General features: G+C 46.2%; 1 protein-coding gene across 5 annotated transcripts in view; it reads left to right on the plus strand.

Moving 5' to 3' along the window:
- The window catches only part of KCNJ15 (potassium inwardly rectifying channel subfamily J member 15), a 74,220-nt gene that overhangs the window by 24,900 nt on the left and 31,489 nt on the right, over positions 1–17,831 (plus strand). Inside the window, exon 1 of one of the 5 annotated variants that reach the window (XM_039229431.1) lies at positions 4,934–5,016. The exons of 2 other annotated variants lie outside the window; for them this stretch is intronic. Coding sequence is in view for 1 of the 3 variants with exons in the window: in XM_039229397.1 (XP_039085328.1) it covers positions 7,234–7,294 (61 nt within the window). In the remaining 2 variants the exon portion in view is untranslated. Of the gene's footprint in view, positions 1–4,933; positions 5,017–7,039; positions 7,295–17,831 lie in introns of those variants that run through there. 2 more of the 5 variants (XM_039229397.1, XM_039229413.1) reach the window with 2 other exon arrangements.

Below are 17,831 nucleotides of genomic sequence, written 5' to 3' on the forward strand. Positions count from 1 at the left end.
CTTAAGACACCTGGAACTTAAGACCGCGTGCGTCTTAAGACAAATTCCAAAGCTGAGTGCTGAGATTCCTGATTTTATTTTGATTGGGAAACTGATGTAGCAGAGGAGGAGGGTGGCAGACGCTGAGGGGTGAAGGTTCACCGTACCAGTGGAAGGGATCACTTCCAGTGTTCACAGGATGAACCAAAGCCCCTGGTGGTCTGCCCAGATCCCCTTGGACCTCCTTCCCCACTTCTCTGTGCATATATGTCACCCCCAGCCACCTTCTCCTTAGAGCTGCTGTGGGCTACCAAAGCCACTTCCTTGCAGACATAGAAAGCCAGAGCACCGAGGAAGTTGGATGGCCCATCAGCCCTTCACCTCTTAGCAAGGGTGGCTGGGGCAGGAGCAAGAAATTCCAGCTCCCTTATCTAAGATGCTACTTTCACTCCAGAACCCTCTCCAGATTCTGGCCTGAGCCTAAAATTGTCCCCTTCCTTAACTTCGTCCCTTCCCTGCCTGCCTCCCCTTCCTCCATCAGAGTGCTTCCAAGAGCACTTGAATAAATCGCAAGTGCCTCCTGGTCACAACACCTGCTTCTAGAAAGCCACTCCAAGACGAGTTCAGCTCTGTGATTTCCTGATGCAAGCCTCCCATTGGCAAGGTCAAAGACAAGCAGGGCCCCAGCTCTGGTCTGCAGAGTCTTGGAAGGATTGAAATGTGCATTCTTCATTCCCCATGGCTCACCTACATTCCGGGGGGCGGGGGATGTTTTTTGTTTTTTTTTTTTTAAATTTTTAATGTTTTATTTTATTTCTAGGAGAGAGAGAGAGAGAGAGAGAGAGATAGTGAGCAGGGGAGGGTCAGAGAGAGAGGGAGACACAGAATATGAAGCAGGCTCCAGGCTCTGAGCCGGCAGTCAGCACAGAGCCCGACGCGGGGCTCGAACCCACGAACCACGAGATCATGACCCAAGCGAAAGCCGGACGCTTAACCGACTAAGCCACCCAGGCGCCCCTTACATGCCTCTGGGACAGGAGTTGTGGGAGCAAAGGAGGCACCTGGCCACCCCCAGTGACCCTGTGCAGGGCACTTGAAGCCAGTGGGGTCATAGGCAGCTTCCAGGAGGTTTTAACACTGACATAACCCTTCCTTAAACAGTCCCATATCTAATGCAACTTAAATAGATCTATCCAAAGGTAAAAATATACTTCTTTCCTTTCATCATGCTTGAAGGTTTTTATGTCTCAATTTAAGCCAAGATGAGAATAGGAAGCACTTCAGTATTTTCTTTTTCTTTTTTCTTTTGAAAATTATTCTTGGGAAATGGCTCTCCTGAAAGACCTAGGTCTCGTGATCCTTTCTGTCCAGTTTTAAGACATCATTTTGGAACTTTGGATAAAAATTCAGACTTTAGGTGTGTACTCTATTTAAATTTGACACATGTAAGAGTCTTGCTTTCAATTAACTGGGAGAGAAGGAAGGGAAGAGGAGAGAAGGGAAGGGAAGGGAAGGGAAGGGAAGGGAAGGGAAGGGAAGGGAAGGGAAGGGAAGGAAAGAAGGAAGGAAAGAAGGAAGGAAGGAAGGAAGGAAGGAAGGAAGGAAGGAAGGAAGGAAGGGAGGGAGGGAGGAAGATTCACTGAATACTCATTCATGTTTATATTTTAGTTTAGGGGAAAAGACCAATGACATTGACTATCTTCAATTACAAGATGATAAGCTATGTTTTTTGAAGTAATCTGATTGTAGATTCCAGATCCCCCTCTTTAAAAGTGGATTGAAAAGCAGATTTCACTCACTGGATAGGAGGGAGACTGGGTGACACAAAATGTTTTCTGTCAAGATTAATACTTTGTCCTGTTCCCTCATTTAGCATGTTTTAATAACTGAATGACGTAATTCGGTTATTAAATAATTTTATTTTTTTAATAAATAAATAAATCGGTTATTAAAATAATTTATTAATTATTTTTGATGCTGTCTGTCTCCCTGTGACAGAAATCTCATAGATACTTTTCTAGAACTCTCCGATTCACCTGACAACACTCTGTCTTGCATTTTTAATGCCTTGCCACCTTTTGTGAATTCTGTCATACCTACAACCTCAACATCTAATTGTCTTAACCTCTAAATTATTTCATGTATTCATACTATTTTGAACTCATTTTCTTCTTTCACAATGTTTAGGAGTGTGTGATGAATGCACATGAGCTCTACTGTGTACAGTCCTACAAGAATTAAGACCAGAATACTAGACCGTGATTATCATTCATGTAGTATATGGCTTGATAGTCAAAGGAATCGACACATGTGTATGTATGCCCACAATAGACTAATCTGAGAAAAATGTAGCCTAATGAAAAATGCATGCGCTGAGAGAGAGAAGAACCTTTTCCAGCCTCACCCCTGACCCCCTTCCAGCTCTGTGACTCTGAGAAAATCACTTAGCCTCTCTGGCTTCCTCATCCTTCAATGCAACTAATCATGCCTCTTTGGCCTGAGCATCAAATTAATAACATTTCTGAAAGAACTTTATCAGTTGAGAATAAGTATTCAAATTTTAGTTTATTAATTAAAGCTGAGACTGGAAATGTTCATCAAAAGTAAGAAAATAAGAATTACATTTCAATTATAACAAATCGTAGTGTACAGTTACAAATCTACGTGACAATTAATGGTTTTAGGGACGTGTAGTGAACATGACTGGTGCAGCTGAGCGCTAAAGGGAACCAGCAGGAAATGATTAAAGAATTGGCACAATTCAGGCAGTGCTAAATGACATGCAGAGTGAAAGGGGGAACTAGGAAGAGAATTGGGTTGGGGCCCCATGAGATGAGGGGCCCAGCCCCCCAGAGCAGGTGCCATTGTGCTAAGTCCTGAATGGGGTCAATTGGGTAAATGAAGATCTGATGGGGAACATTCTGGGCTGATGGGACAGCCTGTGCAAATCACCTGAGGTAGGATATAGTCACACCTTGATGTCGGGTTTCCCCTTTCTTGTTATCTCTACCTCTGTGTTTACCTGTTTTATTATTTTTAAAAAATTTTTAATGTTTATTTTTGGGAGAGAGAGACAGAGCATGAGCAGAGGAGGAGCAGAGAGAGAGGGAGACACAGAATCTGAAGCAGGCTCCAGGTTGTGAGCTGTCAGCACAGAGCCTGATGGGGGGCTCAAACTCACTAACTGTGAGATCACGACCTGAGCCAAAGACGGACACTCAACTGACTGAGCCACCCAGGCTCCCTTGCCTGTTTTATATGGGACTTCTGTACTAGCCTCCTATGATGTCCACCTGACTCTATGATCTGGAGTAAGATCACCAGCTTGAAGGTATCTGTACCTTCCGTGTCTTCTTCATTCTCTCAAGCCCTGAGCTCCCCGGAAACCCAGCATCTTCTGTGACGGGCCACCATACTCTCGCAGGCTGAAGAGGAGACCCTTGCTTCCTGGGAAAGAGAAGAACAAAAGGGTGCACCGTTCCCCCTGGGGAGTCAGAAAAAGGAATGATTTACACCAGGGCTTGGAGTCAAGGGAGGGGATGGGACAAAATAGGGAGTTTCAGACTTTCCCCCTTAAAAAGGAGAATAACCCTTCACTCCTTACTGCCCGCATTTAGTTCGAGCCCCCTGAAAAGCCGCAGCTGTACCCAGCATGGAGTAGAGAGGATGATGACAGCAGTGTGGACCCCAGAAATCAGGGGAGGGGGCATATCATTTGCTTCCAACAAATCCATCAAGTGACACCCTCTTTCCTCCAGCATAAAGCAGCTGCAGAGCCCTGACCCTGCCCAGGTGCCCGTGTAGGGGGTGGGAGTGTGAGGGTGTCATGGTCATTTTTGGTGACAGATGGCCTTCGCTTCCCTTGGCCGCGCCTTTGGACCTGTGCAGGGGAATCTCACTGGGGAAGGTGCCTGTGGCACAGTCATCCTCTCAGTGTTTTCCAGGGCTTCCCCCTGTGTACTCTGGCCGCCGGGAGCCTGGAGACCCACACGGGTCTTGGACGGGCCTCCCTTGGCATCATGGCGGCAAGAAATGGCTTGCTTGGTGTAGGGAGGACATACCACGGTGTTCCAGAAAGAAACTCTGCCTCCGTTTTCAGAGACTGAGCCTTCCCCTTAGCCTTTGGCTTCAAGGATGGAAGTAAGGCCGTTCCTCACGGAAGCGCCAGACTCCGCACACATGCTGGAAACCAGAGTCCAACATGGAACCCCCGTCCCAACTTTCACGGTCCAGAAGAACCTGATCTCACGCACATCCATCCAACTTCTTTATGCTTTCTGATCTGAGAACACAGAGGCTATAGGAAAAAATCAACGTGGCCATAAGGGGATTGAGCTAAAAACACAGTTTTTTCTCTGTGACATTTTGCTTTTATATATATTCAATATATGTGTCATCTGTACAGGCTCCTCTGCCTTTCCCAAGAGGCAGGGATGTCTGTTAATATTCATTTGCAGTGGAGGGAGGAGGAGGAGGTATAGGAGAGCTGGCTCAAAGAGATCGTCTGGTTACTTATTTATGGTTTATGTAGGCAAAGGGGCCTTTAAAAAAAAAAAGAGGCTTTGATAAGAGTGGCCAAAATTTCCTCAAAGGTTAACTGGCTCTTTTCTTCAAAAGGACATTCATTTTCTTTCCTGCAGGTGTTGAGGGAGCTCAGGGCTGGGTGCCCACTAGAATGTTTTGCTGGTCTGTAGATTTCCTTAAGGCACACTGCTGACATCATGGAGCCCTCTCTCTCCCTCTCCCTCTCTCTCTCTCCCTCTCCTCCCTCCCCCCTTGCCCTCCTCCCTCCAGGTCCCTCCTCCCTCTGCTCAATCTCTCCCAATCTCTTTCCTCCTCTCTTCAGTTCCTTCAGGTAAATCCTACTCAAACTTGTACCAACTAGTTTTTTGACTGACAGCGAACAGCGAGAGACCTTTCTTCACTCTGAGAGAACCCCAAACACCTATCTTTCCCAAGGCGACCTCCATCGCCCAGACCGGTTCTTTGCCAGGTCATTGTCTCCCATCTAGCCAGGAGCCTGGTGCATCTCTGCAGGTAAGAGGTACTCGCCTCGGTCAACACCGGGGCACTCAGCCGGCTGCAGAGTTTTCTGAAAAACTGTACTCCAACGCAATGAACGGGTGGTGATTCTCTTGAAACTCACTTAAATCATTCAAAACTTCCCAGCTTATCTGGGGGAAATTTACAAGTGCTGTTTGCATGTGGAAAACGCGTTTTTTACTTAATGATGGGGCAAAAAGGGGAAAAAGTGCTTTCCTTCTTGCTTGTGAAACCATATCCAGATGTTGTCTTGTTTGCTCTGAGTGTAAGTGATCTAGGTGGAGGGAAGGAATGACTCCGGCTTCTCCTTGCAAGTGTTTTCTCTCACAGTGTCTGTCAGAGCGGGTTTGGTACTGCTTTGCAGTGATTAGATACTTCTTGGGTCGTTCTCTGGCTGTTCCTTTCCTTTGCCCCGGGGACAGTCAGGGTAGGTTGCCGTAAGGCGAAACCTCACCGGAATATTTTCAAATCTGTTACCTATCCTTATGAGAGAGAGAGAGAGAGAGAGAGAAAGAGAAAAAAAAAGTTATGTAAGTTTTCCACGGAAGGTGGAAGGAAGGTAAACAATTCTGGCTTTGGAAACATTATGAACCCGGTTCACAACCTGGCGGGGTAACGTGGCTTAGACCCTGCGTGTGATTTCCTGTGAGTTTACACTGCTCTCAGCAAAGCGGTGTTACTCGGAGTGAAATTTCCACACCGCTCCCGTGAAGCTAGTGCTTTATCTCCTCTCTGCACTTCCGCATTTAGCCGCCCGGAGGAAATATGAACTTGCCGTTCAGCGAGGTGTTTCTTGACCTCCCCGCTTCTTTAAGCCACGGGTTGGGAAACTGACCACATAACGCAAGGTTCAACTTGAGAAAACCAAAGACTCAAATTAGTGTCCCAATCAATTCATGCCTGCAGGTTTCTTTCTTCTGAGCAGAAAATATTGTAATTTTTTTTTTTTTACTTAAAGGAAGAATTTTGAAAAAAGGAAATGACAAATGATGTGTAAAGTCCTTTCTTTGAAACCTCAGAATCACACTGGCACGCACGCCCCATGGACTGCCTTCCCAGATCTCACCCTATTGTGCCTCGTCTCATAAATGTTTAAACAACTGTGTAACGATCCAGCATAGCCTTAGGTGATAGGTTCTCTCAACTTAAACTTGTCCTAAGAATCCAAAGGGAGAGTCAAGTGCAGCAGGCACTTGGGTTCAAATACCATCGCTTGGCCCCAAGTATCCGGAAGTTTGCCGGTAGACCCAGCAAGCACTTACCTGACACAGGGCTCCCTCCCCTCTTCCTTTCCTGGGTTTTTTTTTTTTTTTTTTTTTGTCTTTTTGGTTTTGTTTTTAGTAGTTTTCCGTCCTTCCTAACTGTGAATGTAATCAATGAGCATGTGGGGAGTGACCCAGAGGAAACACGGCAAAGCTTCCCCAAAGGCTGGAAAAGAGAAAAGTTTAACCAGATCGGGGACATCAGCATCTCAGAAATGCTAATCAAATAACGGAGCTGCCATGTCTTCCCTGAATTAAATAAACACATAAGTGCTTGTGGGGGGTGGTCGTGGGGGTTTGCAGGAATAGACCAGGTTGAATGCTGTGATTCTGGAAGCTTAAGGAAAACACATTTTTAAAAAGCCCTCCCACCCTCGTACCACTCCCTCCTCCACCAACGGTTGTGGTCATTTTACAGAAAGTGCTATTTTCCCAATTTCCTCTCCTCACACTTCAAACCAGGGCAGACGGCGCGTTTTTGCGGGAACGAAAGCGAGACCCCAGGCTTCCCAACTGGGCCGTGAGAGCCAATGAAAGCAGGTCTGCTGGCTCCTTCGCCCAGGGCTCCTGCTCTGCCCTGGCGGGGAGGAGATCTCCAAAGGGCTGTGCTTTCTCGTTTTGGTGCGTGTGTGCATGTGTGTGCATGTGTGCGTGTGCGTGTGCGTGTGTGTGTGTGTAATTATATACCTGAAAGCAACATACTTGGTACAAGAGGAACCACCGATGGGAGGCACCGACTGCAGACAGGCAAGCATTCTCAGCCTCAATCAGTAAATGTCAAACCCTCGGACAGCCTTTCCTGCCGCGCCCCTCCTCGACACGAGCAATCCGCTGACTTCCTCACATGCCTCACATCAGAGTCTGGGTGGTTCGGGACCGTACTTGCCTGTTGGCCGCATCAGAATCTTAGAACCAAAGCAAGCGTCGCCGTCGGCATGATAGGGCACCGATGACTGTCCCCGTTCAAGGCGTACAAACCTCCTTAATCGTTTTCCTGCAGCCTTTAATATGTAAGTAATTCAGCTACTGTCTTTTCCCCTGTGGCACTTTTTAAAAAATTTTTTTAAATGTTATTTTAGAGAGAAAGAGTGAGAGTGGGGGAGGGGCAGAGAGAGAGGGAGACACAGAATCTGAAGCAGCTCCAGGCTCTGAGCTGTCAGCACAGAGCCCGACATGGGGCTCGAACCCATGGACTGAGAGATCATGACCTGAGGTGAAGTCGTCGCTCAACCGACGGAGCCACCTGGGCCCCTTCCCCTACTGCCCAGCCTGCAGCAATTTAATTAAGCACCTCACACTGGACAAACTCAGGTATCTCCAAATGTGTCTTAATTCTTCTTTCAAGTCAAGGTAACTTGGCTTGGAAAATAGTTAGGAAGCTATGGCAAGAGTTGATGTCAGTTTTTATGCCTGCGAAGAAGAGAGTGTTGCGTATTAATGGACAGATGCAAGAGGCCTGTCAGACTGGAGTTATTATCCTTCCTTCTGTCTCCCTGGCCCTCACCTCTGTGTCATAGAGCCATCCTGGCAGTGGGGCTGGGTCGTGGGAGAGCCCTGCTCTGTAACCGTTAAGGATGCAGTGGCCGGGGAAGCAGAGAGCCCTGACCCAACACACCCGGCGCTCTGCTGCCGATCAGGTGGCTTCCCCGTGCCGGCTCACAGGCAGGTGAAGGGAACCGTGTGGCCAGAAGTAAGCAGTTCTAGAAATGCCAAACCTTCCCTCCACTGAAGGAGAGGAGGACGGCCTGCTTTCCCACCCTGACGGGGAGGATGGAGGGCACGGGCAGGGAGAAAATAATTTATCATCTAAAAAATACGTTCTGGGAAAAACGTTTTATTTTGTGAGTGTTACTTTGTTGAGGTGAAAGGGGGGAAAGGAGCAAAATCCAAGTTCCTGCCGTTCAGGCAAAATCTGGAATCTGACAAATGTCGCAAAAAGTGCTGTGGGTTAATACGGACAGTGCTGGGGGCTTCTCCACTCAGTAGGGTGCAGCCGGAGTCCACGTGGAAATTCTAACCATATTCCCAGGGCGTTTTAGCCCAAAACACGCCTCCTAAAGAAAGGTCGTCAGAGCTTGTGAGGGGTCTGTGTACCTGTGTTCCCTTCAGCGGGCAGAAAACCTTCACAGGTGAAAAGATCGATAAACCCATAGTCACCACCATCCAGTTTGACTCTAGAAGGTCGCCTGTAGCCTCATTCCAGAATACAGTCTGTGGTTCTACACCTAAAATTCTAGAGCACAAAAAGCCAGGTATTTTAGCCATGATATGGACACGAACCAGGGATGTCTAATCATGCTCTTAGCATCAGACAGACTGGACAGAGAAGGACAGGGTGTTGATATTTGATACAAAAACACACATGTCCATAGGAAGCAGTTAGCAATTATGCGGAAGAGCCTGCCTCTGCCCCGGGGCTGAGGGTGGGAAGGAAATGTTGCAAAGAATTAGCAACAGAATAAGTACAGTTTTGTTTTGTTCTTTCCTGCAGCTCTGGGGTTCAAATTCAGAGCAATTTGGGTATGTGTTGATCCGCAGTGAAAGGAGCAGAAGTAAGCAGTTCTTTCTGGGATGGGGGCTGTGGCGCTGGTCAAAGGCCAGGGGACTACACTGGGCACTAATTCTCCCATCTAGGGTTCAGGGTTCTTAATCTGACTATGACCCTGGGATTACACATCACCATGGGGCCATTAGAATACAGAGGGATGCCTCTGAGTAGGGACTCAATTCTCAGGCTGTTTGGAGGACCCAGGTAGTCGGATTTGGGTTTCAATCCACATCCAATTTTGGCTGAAGTTGCCCCCTGGTGTCGGGCTGATAACTATGAAATTCTTGTGTTTTCTCCAGTACTGGCACCAGACACTCATCGAGGTGGTGTGGAGCTTGAATAATATACGATTTGGGGGCCCTCTTTAAGGAAAAATGTGACTAGAAAATTAGGTACAAAGCTTTAGCACACGTGAGGCATCCCGAGGCTTAGTGCCATTACCTAAATCCACCCTGTCATACATAATAAAGGCTCAATACTTTTTTTTATCTTTGAGGGAGTGGTTGCATTCACTTATGTAAATTTTAACTGCTGGCTGCCCTCTAAGTAACTGGAAAATGATAAGCGGAAATACCATCGTGCTTACGCATATCTAATGATCGGTGATATATGGAAAATTGATCTGGGCGATAGGTGGAGTGTTTCTCATGTCACTGGCGGGTTGCCGTGAAATGTAGATACTTGTGCTGTGGCCAAACCTTTAGGCCATAACTAGGCCCAAGGACAAGCTGTTACCAAAGTTCTGTTTTTCCTACAGCAGAGTGTGCGGGCGCTGAAATTCATGGTGCGCTCAAGTTAAAACTCAAAGAACACCATGCTAGTGGCGAGCCTAGAACCTAGCACGATATTAAAGGCATCAAGAATGTGCTTCTCGGGGCATCCAGGTGGCTCAGTCGGTTAAGCATCTGACTCTTGATTTCGGCTCGGGTCATGATCACACCGTTCGTGAGTTCAAGTCCTGCATGGGGCTCTATGCTGACAGCGTAGAACCTGGTTGGGAGCCTCTCTCTCTAATTCAACCCCACTTGTGCTCTTGCTTTCTCTTTCTCTCTCTCTCTCAAAAAACAAATAAACTTAAAATTTAAAAAAAAAGGAAAAAAAGAATGTTCTTCTCTGCTAACAGGCTGGAGGTTCCCCCCTGACATTGGCATGAAATGTCCACATGTCTGGCAAGGGAGAGTCTCTTGCCTCGGTTTCTGTTAATGTTGTTCCCAGCTCTGCAGGCAGTTAACAGCGCCATTTCTCAGTATGAATGCTTGCAAAGCCCGTGCCTACCACGCCAGATAACGCTCCCACTCAGCGATGTTTGTCCCTTCAAATGTTGACACATTGATATCTTGCTCCATTCTACTCCGCACTGCCAAACAATACACGATTGGCTTTCCAATTCTGGCTTTCTCACTTCCTGAGTTACCCTTTCTTCCTACCTTTTAAGAACAGTTTATCCTTTGCTTTGAAACATCTTGAGATTTGACATCATCCGTACTCTTCCTAAAAACGCCATCCCCCACATACCCGCTAAAGCGTCTGGTTCCTTTGTCTAGAATTCTTTAAATACTACACAATGAGAATCTGCCCTGTCTTCTTTATATTTTCAAAAGTCCATGGAAAGAATTTATATATAAACAGTGGGCAACATGAGATACAAATATATATATGCAAGTGACAAACGCCTCATGGGTGAGTACTTAGCATGAACATTAATAATGAAACTGTAGGTATAGAGAGTATCCCAATGCTAACAACATCACCACATGGCGGTGCTTTGTTTTCAACATCTTATCTTGTTTAATAAATTTCAAATCTGTAGCTTCCACCTGAGGTCCATATTAAAGATGAAACATCCCCCCAAACTTCCCTCTAACCAGTATTAAAAAAATGTTATTATAGGGATGTAGGTCTTAACAACATTCCTTAACAAAGGAGCTGGGTGCTATGTCACACGAGTCGATTCTTATCCATATGAAAGTTGGGATAATCTGACCAAGAAACACTCAAGGGGTGCCTGGGTGCCTCAGTAGGTAAGCATCCGGCTTTGGCTCAGGTCATGATCTTGCGGTTCTTGAGTTCGAACCCCTTGTCGGGTTCTGTGCTGACAGCTCAGGGCCTGGAGCCTGCTTCAGGTTCTGTGTCTCCCTCTCTCTCTGCCCCTCCCCCACTGATTCTCTGTCTCTCAATCGACCCACCTAGGTGCCCCGAGTTTTATCTATTTTTTAAAAACCACAGATTTCATGTACACAGGCCCACAGTGGCAGAATCTTGTTTGTGACCTCAGAATTAAATGCAAATTTCAAATACATTTCACATTTGAAACTGGGAATCAATAGGCCCTTGCAGTGTTTAGTTTCACATGCATCGCTTTCTATAATTCTTTTGAAAGACGGCATCTACTCTGGCTCTTTGCCTTTTTTAAAAATCACTGTCTCTAATTTAATTGTCACTGTGTCTATAATCTAATTGTCCTTAAGTGAGGTGATAAATGTTCTCCACTGGTTTAGACTCGGGTCTGGCACTAGTGCCAGGAAGCCATCTATGACCAGCCACGCCGAGGCTAGGAAGTCCCTGTAGACATCCCTCCCCATCGCGTATTAGCTGGCTAGTCCCACTCAGCCCTACGTTACAAGGCAATCTATGTGTCTCTCTCGCCTACTGACTGACTTGTAAGCGCCATGACAATGGAGATTTACCTGATTCTTTCTTGGGGCTCCCAGAGCTTGGTCCAAATAATCCCTTGGGCAATGCTGGTTGAATCAACAGGCATTGACATGAAGGTGGAATTTTGGCTATAATTACATCTTCACTTGAACTGTGACCTGCATTTATGCCAATGGAGAACTTTTTATCCAAAGTGTTTTAAAATAACATATATCTGAAAACGCCTAACGGGTGCATTTATTTCCCTTGGCGAACATTTCAAAGCAATAGATCGGCTGTTAGAATTGCTTAGATGGGGCACCACTCACCTAGACAAAGTAGTTGAATAAATCCCATACAGGGAAAGTAAGCAGCATGCAAAGTATTTTGAAAAGAAGGACACTGTAATAAAACTCCTTGGCTTTTGCCTGGGAGTGTGGACTGAAAGTTGGATCCTGGGGATGAAAACAAGGGAAATAAAGAAGAAGAGGGATTTGCCGCAATCCCGGGAGGAAGAGGGGGATTTGATTCACGGTGTGGCCAATTCAGGGGACAAGATCCTATCATCACATCGCTTCTCGTCTCCCTCAGTGCCATGCTTAGTTATGGCCTGTGTTAGCATACCTGTGGCAATCAGGGTATTTGGCTCTCAGTGTGTTTTATATTTTAAGTCAAAGCGAATTTTCTAAGATTTCCTCAATTTGGGAATGAATATTATAGGACTAAAACTTAGAAGAGCCTCTTTTCTGTGATTATAATCAAATACATCTCACTCTGACGGGGAGCAGCCTATGTCAGTACATGGTGTTTCAGAGTCTAAGGCTGTGTGAGGGTATGTATATTTAAAAATAAATTCTATAGGGGCCCCTGGGTGGCTAAGTTTGTTAAGTGTCTGGCTTCAGCTCAGCTCATAACCTCTTGGTCTGTGAGTTTGAGCCCTGTGTCAGGGTCTGTGCTGACAGCTCGGAGCCTGAGCCTGCTTCAGATTCTGTGTCTCTCTGTTTGTCTGTCTGTCTGTCTCTCTCTCTCAAAAATAAACATTAAAAAATTTAAGAATAAATTTTGGTTATTTTGGATATTGGCCTGTCTAGCCCAGCCTCCTGGGAATGTTCTCTAAACCATGCTTTTTGTAGCAGCCTTTGTTTAACTTTCAATATCTTTAGAAATAGTCTATGATGTGTTAGCCTGAAAGTTGGTGGGAATGCATATTTAATGAGTTTTTAATTAAATCCTATTAGGGGTTTGGATAGTTGGGCTCCAGCCCCAAGCCCCTTCGCCCAGCACATGTGTGCAGGCAGCGTGCTCAGCAGGAGGCTGAGTGGTGTTGGGAAAAGACTCAGTCCTTGATCTCAGGGATCCCCCAGTCTGCTTCTGTGATGACGTGTGGATGGGAACAGAAGTGGAGAAAAAGTAGAATCCACTCAAAGAGCAGAATGTCTGTGGCATCAGGCTGAAGAGAAGAAGTGCACAGGCAAACAGTTGGGGAGAGTCAAGAGATAAGACCAGATCTGTTTGGGGCAGTTGAGAAAGGCATTGGGGAGTCTGAGAGAGCATAGGAGAATGGGTAGGACTTTGAGAGTCAGGATGAGAGAAGCCATCAGAGTGAGGAGAATGACAGGTGCACCAGGGAGGAGAGGGACGGGGGGCGGCAGGGGAGGGCTGATGGCAAGAGTCAAGGTGACGCTGAGTGCTGACTAAAGACCATTTGGTTCCAGGTCCACCTTAATCCTCACAACAGCTGTCTATCTTATCTGGTAGGCTTTGCTATTAGCCTTATTTCTGAGAGGAGGAAAGCAGGGTGTAGAGGTTATGTAACTTGTTTCATAAGGGGTGAAGCCAACTTTGATGCAAGGTCATTGGCCTCTAGAGTCCACAGTCTTTAGTGCTGAGTCTCTGGAGCGATGAGACTCAAGGGTAGGCTGGTTATCAAGGACTGTCTGAGGTTCGGTTTGGTAAGCAGTGAGGAGTCACGAAGGCTCTGGTTTGGGGGGGTTCTGAGCTGCACTCTAGGAATATCAGTCTGGCAGTGAAGGCCACGTGACTTGCTAGAAGGGTGTGTTGAGAGGCTGGTAGGAAGCATGAAGGCCTGGAGCCCAGAGCGATAATAGAAGGGGAAAGGGAGGCATTCGCAAGGTGCGTTACAAGCGCTCCCACTAGATTAGGCAGGAGGGAAGGACTTTACAGGTGGCAGAATGAAGGCGCCATTGTTGGAACCAAAAATCAGGAGAAGTAACTGCTTTTTGGGAGAATAAATAATATGACTTCTGTTTGGGACAAGTCAGTTCTGGGCACTTCTCTAGGACTGGTATCCCAAGGGATGTTGGAAAAACAGTGGATCTCAGAGGAGGTGCTGTCAGTCAGTAACAGTTAACATAATAGGACCAGACATGGTCAAGAGCATCAGGTGGAAGACACGAGAGATAGTATAAAGAGCTGTAAAGAATGGTGAGCACAGGACCTTGGGTAACATAACCGGTGAGGGGCAGACATAGATGAGAGGAAAAGTACACCAGGCAGAAAGAGAATGAATCATCAGAGAAGCAGATACAAGACCAAAATAGCAACAGACGGTAGGAAGTTTCTGGAGACGCTCTTACTGATACTGCCTTGACTCACTTATCAGAGCAGGCAGGCAGCAGGTCTGGAAGTTGAGGGGAAGAAGCAGCAGGTGGTCTGACGGTGCCAACAAGAAAAGATGGTGGAGAAGGCTTGGTAGCCTCTTCCCAACTCACACTCCAGATAAAAACTCAGAAGACTGAGAGATTATTGTGGCTGGCAAATCAGAGTCCTCAGGATTGCAGGATTCCTCCTTCTAAGCCTGTTGATGGTGAAAGTTTCTTTTCCGCCATGCCCCATTCTAAGGGTGGCTAGCCCATTCCTCTTCCTCCTAAAAGTCCACCAAGTAATTCAATAATTCAACCTCCATCAAGACTGTAAAAGTATAGGCTTAGTGAGGAGGGGCACTGACACGTGCTCCTAAAGGAAGATTCCAGCAACTCAGGCTCTTTCGTAGCCGGGTGAATACCTGGTTTTTGCAAGTTACGAGCTTCAGTCTTCCTGAGATGCTCTGGAGAAACGACAAGCCCATTCTTGAATGTGTTTCCAGTAAAAAGGGAAAGATAATGCAGTGTCCAAATTTGCTAATTACTGCAATGATTAAAGCAAGACTTTTCAAGTTTATTCTTTCATAAGATCAGCGACCTTGTGAACACAGGCAGGATCTGACAAAGACAGTCATAACGAGGGAGAAAGAATGAGCAAGCAATGCCAGTTCCCTCTGAACAATTAGTGCTGTTGGCATTGAGCCTATACCTTGAAGTTTATTTTGCAGGGAATACCTTCCGGGTTTTTGGTGCCGTGCTGTGATTAAACAAAACTTCAGCGAAACATAAAGTGCAGTATTATAGTCATTTTGAAAAATATATACCTGGATTAAGAGAGTGGAAGCCTTAGTGTTCTTAGCAAAAGTCAAATGAGTAATATTTCAGAAACTTCTGGAAAGGAGAATATACAGAGGTGGTAAGAATTCTTAAAGCCCTACAAAAACAAGAGGTGAGAGAGAAAAAGCCCATGGCGGGTAATGATAGAAACTTGACAAAAAGAAGTTCACTTTGTGAAGAAAGAAGCAGGATGCTTTCATGACAAGAGACTTTGTGGACTCTGGGAGCAGATATTCTAGATGTGAATTTCAGAGGTGGGAACTCCCAGCCACAGAGCCCTGGGTAAGGCGCACTGATATTCTGATCCCCGGTGTCTTTGCCTATTTGGGGCACATGGAAAGCCATCAACCAACAGTGACTGGTTCCTTATGTCTCCACCTCTGGTCCCCACGTCCTGCATAGATTCCTCAGCAGCCCCCCACCCCAGCCCAAGGTGAGCACAGGCCTTTCCTTACGGTGCCCGGCAAGAAGAAAGGTAGATTTGGAGGTGAGAGCCCTGGATCGGAGCCCCCACTTACAGGCTGTGTGACCCTCTGCATGTTACCTAACTTCTCAGTTTCTCATCTGTGAGCTTGGAGGAATTCCTGCCACAGTGATACTGGGGAGTTAAGGAAGATGTGTTTGATCAACCGATCAGGAAGGCTCTTCTGTCTGCTGGGAATCCACAGATAAGAAGCATTCTCAAAATGACCAAAATGAGCTGACTTCCTCCCTGAAGACCTAACTCCCTTTTTATCCAGTTGTGTTTTCTAAAGCCTTACTTTATAAGGGAACCCAGAATTCCAGAGCCTAGGTCGCCACTCTTACAAAATCTTCAAACAGATTCTTTTAAATTATTCTTTTACTTATAAAAGGGATTATGCCCCTATAGATACTCAAACTCTGATAAACAAGATTTTAGATTTGGCAGAAGCCCATTGACTAGGTTGTTCTCAGTGCAAATTGAAGCATAAATTACCCTTGTAATTATTTTTTTTGATATCCTTTATATTTTTTTGCTGTTAAAAACACACAGAAACATTAAAAAGGTAACTTTCTCCTAGGTTTTATAAGAAGAGGAGAGTGACAAAGAGAAATATTATGAACTTGGCGTACAAATGAGCCATGCTCTGGAATTCGGGTGGGTCTAGGAAAAAGTACAGACTTCAGTGGAAAACATACATGGGTGTGTGAGAAACCCCTGTAAACTATAAATTGAGTACATGCTGCACAGGCCGGTGGGGTAAGAAACCGCAGTGCTCTCTAAAATCAGTGAAAAGGAGAGGGAGAGGAAGTTTGCCACCAAAACGCCAGGTGTCCCTGAGACTCGGGGACGCGTGCAGCTAATAGTGGTCTCACCCAGACTTATGAAATCTGACTGTCATTAGCACTGACCAGGGTATCTGTTAACTGACCTGCTTATCGCCAAAGTTCTCCATCACCTGACCTCAGTTTCCAAGCTCCTCTCCCACCTCTCCTTACCTCCTGTTCAGTTGCTCTGGATTCATCCTCACCTTATTGGCTTTGCCTGTGTGGCCCCTTTCCCCTTCTGGTCTCATTATCCCCCTTGAACACCCTCCCTTCAAGGCCCAGGAGGCTTTGCTTTCCTTTCCACGGGGGCCTCACCACTTCTGGACTCCCTGCCTTTCCTTCTCTCTAGGCTGCACCAAACCTAGAATGTGTCTGTGCAATGAAGACCTTTTCATATGTTGGGTCCCCAGGTAGGTGTTTGTTCAGTACAGGTGTTGCCTCTTGCCCCAAGCAGATGACAAGCCCCTGATTGCTGGGGGTCCCTTGCCCTTGACTGAATGACGGCCAGCTATGCTTCTCAGAGTCTTGCATTGCACTCTGTGTTGGGTGCATTCAGCTAGCTGTTTTGATCTTAGTCTATTGGAAGATGAGCTTTATTGTCCCCCTTATTTATTTTTATTTATTTATTTATTTATTTATTTATTTTTAGAGAGACTGTGGGTGAGCATGGGAGAGGGGGAAAGGGAGAGAGAGAGAGAGAGAGAAGAGACAATCTTAAGTAGGCTTTATGCTCAGCACAGAGTCCAATGTAGGGCTCAATCCCATGACCCTGGGATCATGACCTGAGCTGAGATCAAGAGTCAGATGCTCAACTGGCTGAGCCACCCAGGTGCCCTGTTATCTCCCTTTTTTGAAAGGAGGAATCTGAAAATCAGGGAGATGGAATACTTGTCCAAAGTCGCTTTCCCAAGTACCTTCCACAGGGCATCTTCCTTCATCCTCAGGATAACCCCCTCAGGTGGGCCTTGGCACAAGCTTCCAGACTTTAAGGACTTGCCCCCCACCCCCACTGGTGTATCAGAAGACTTGAGGTTTGAACCCAAGTCTGTTTGGCTCCAACCCTATATTTTTCTGCTGTTTCATGTTGTTTCCCCATGACCAAAATGCTCAAGACAAATCTGAGTATGGAATCATATTCAATGAATATGTGATGATTCATCTGATTTCGTCAAAACCAAGGGAAGATGACCAAAATTGTAAATCGGACCAGTGTGTGTGTGTGTGTGTGTGTGTGGAGAGAGAGAGAGAGAGAGAGAGAGAGAGAGAGAACAGGTTTAACACAGCAAAACAATCCCTGCTCTCCTAAACTATTGACATTTGTTAATAGTTCCTTCCCTGAATGCTGTCATTCCCAGGGACAATCCTATAAAGGCAGTTCTGAGAGCTGAGCTGAGCACCATTTCCGTATTTTTCTAGGCAGAAAGCAGTGAGCCTGTGTGCTAGCATGTTCCACGATACAACTGTCTACACCCTGGCGGCGGGCCTGGTCATTATTATTCCAGGCAGATAGTCCACATCCTGTCCAGAGGTCGTTACAGGAACAGGCTGGGAGAGAAGAACCATCTGTAGAAATGCATGTGGAGGTCATCGAGAATGATGGTGCCCGAGATCCATCCAACATCACAGGGAACTTCT

The sequence above is a fragment of the Hyaena hyaena genome, unplaced genomic scaffold, assembly GCF_003009895.1.
Source record: "Hyaena hyaena isolate Hyena2069 unplaced genomic scaffold, ASM300989v1 scaffold_2, whole genome shotgun sequence".
In the NCBI taxonomy this organism is placed as follows: domain Eukaryota; kingdom Metazoa; phylum Chordata; class Mammalia; order Carnivora; family Hyaenidae; genus Hyaena; species Hyaena hyaena.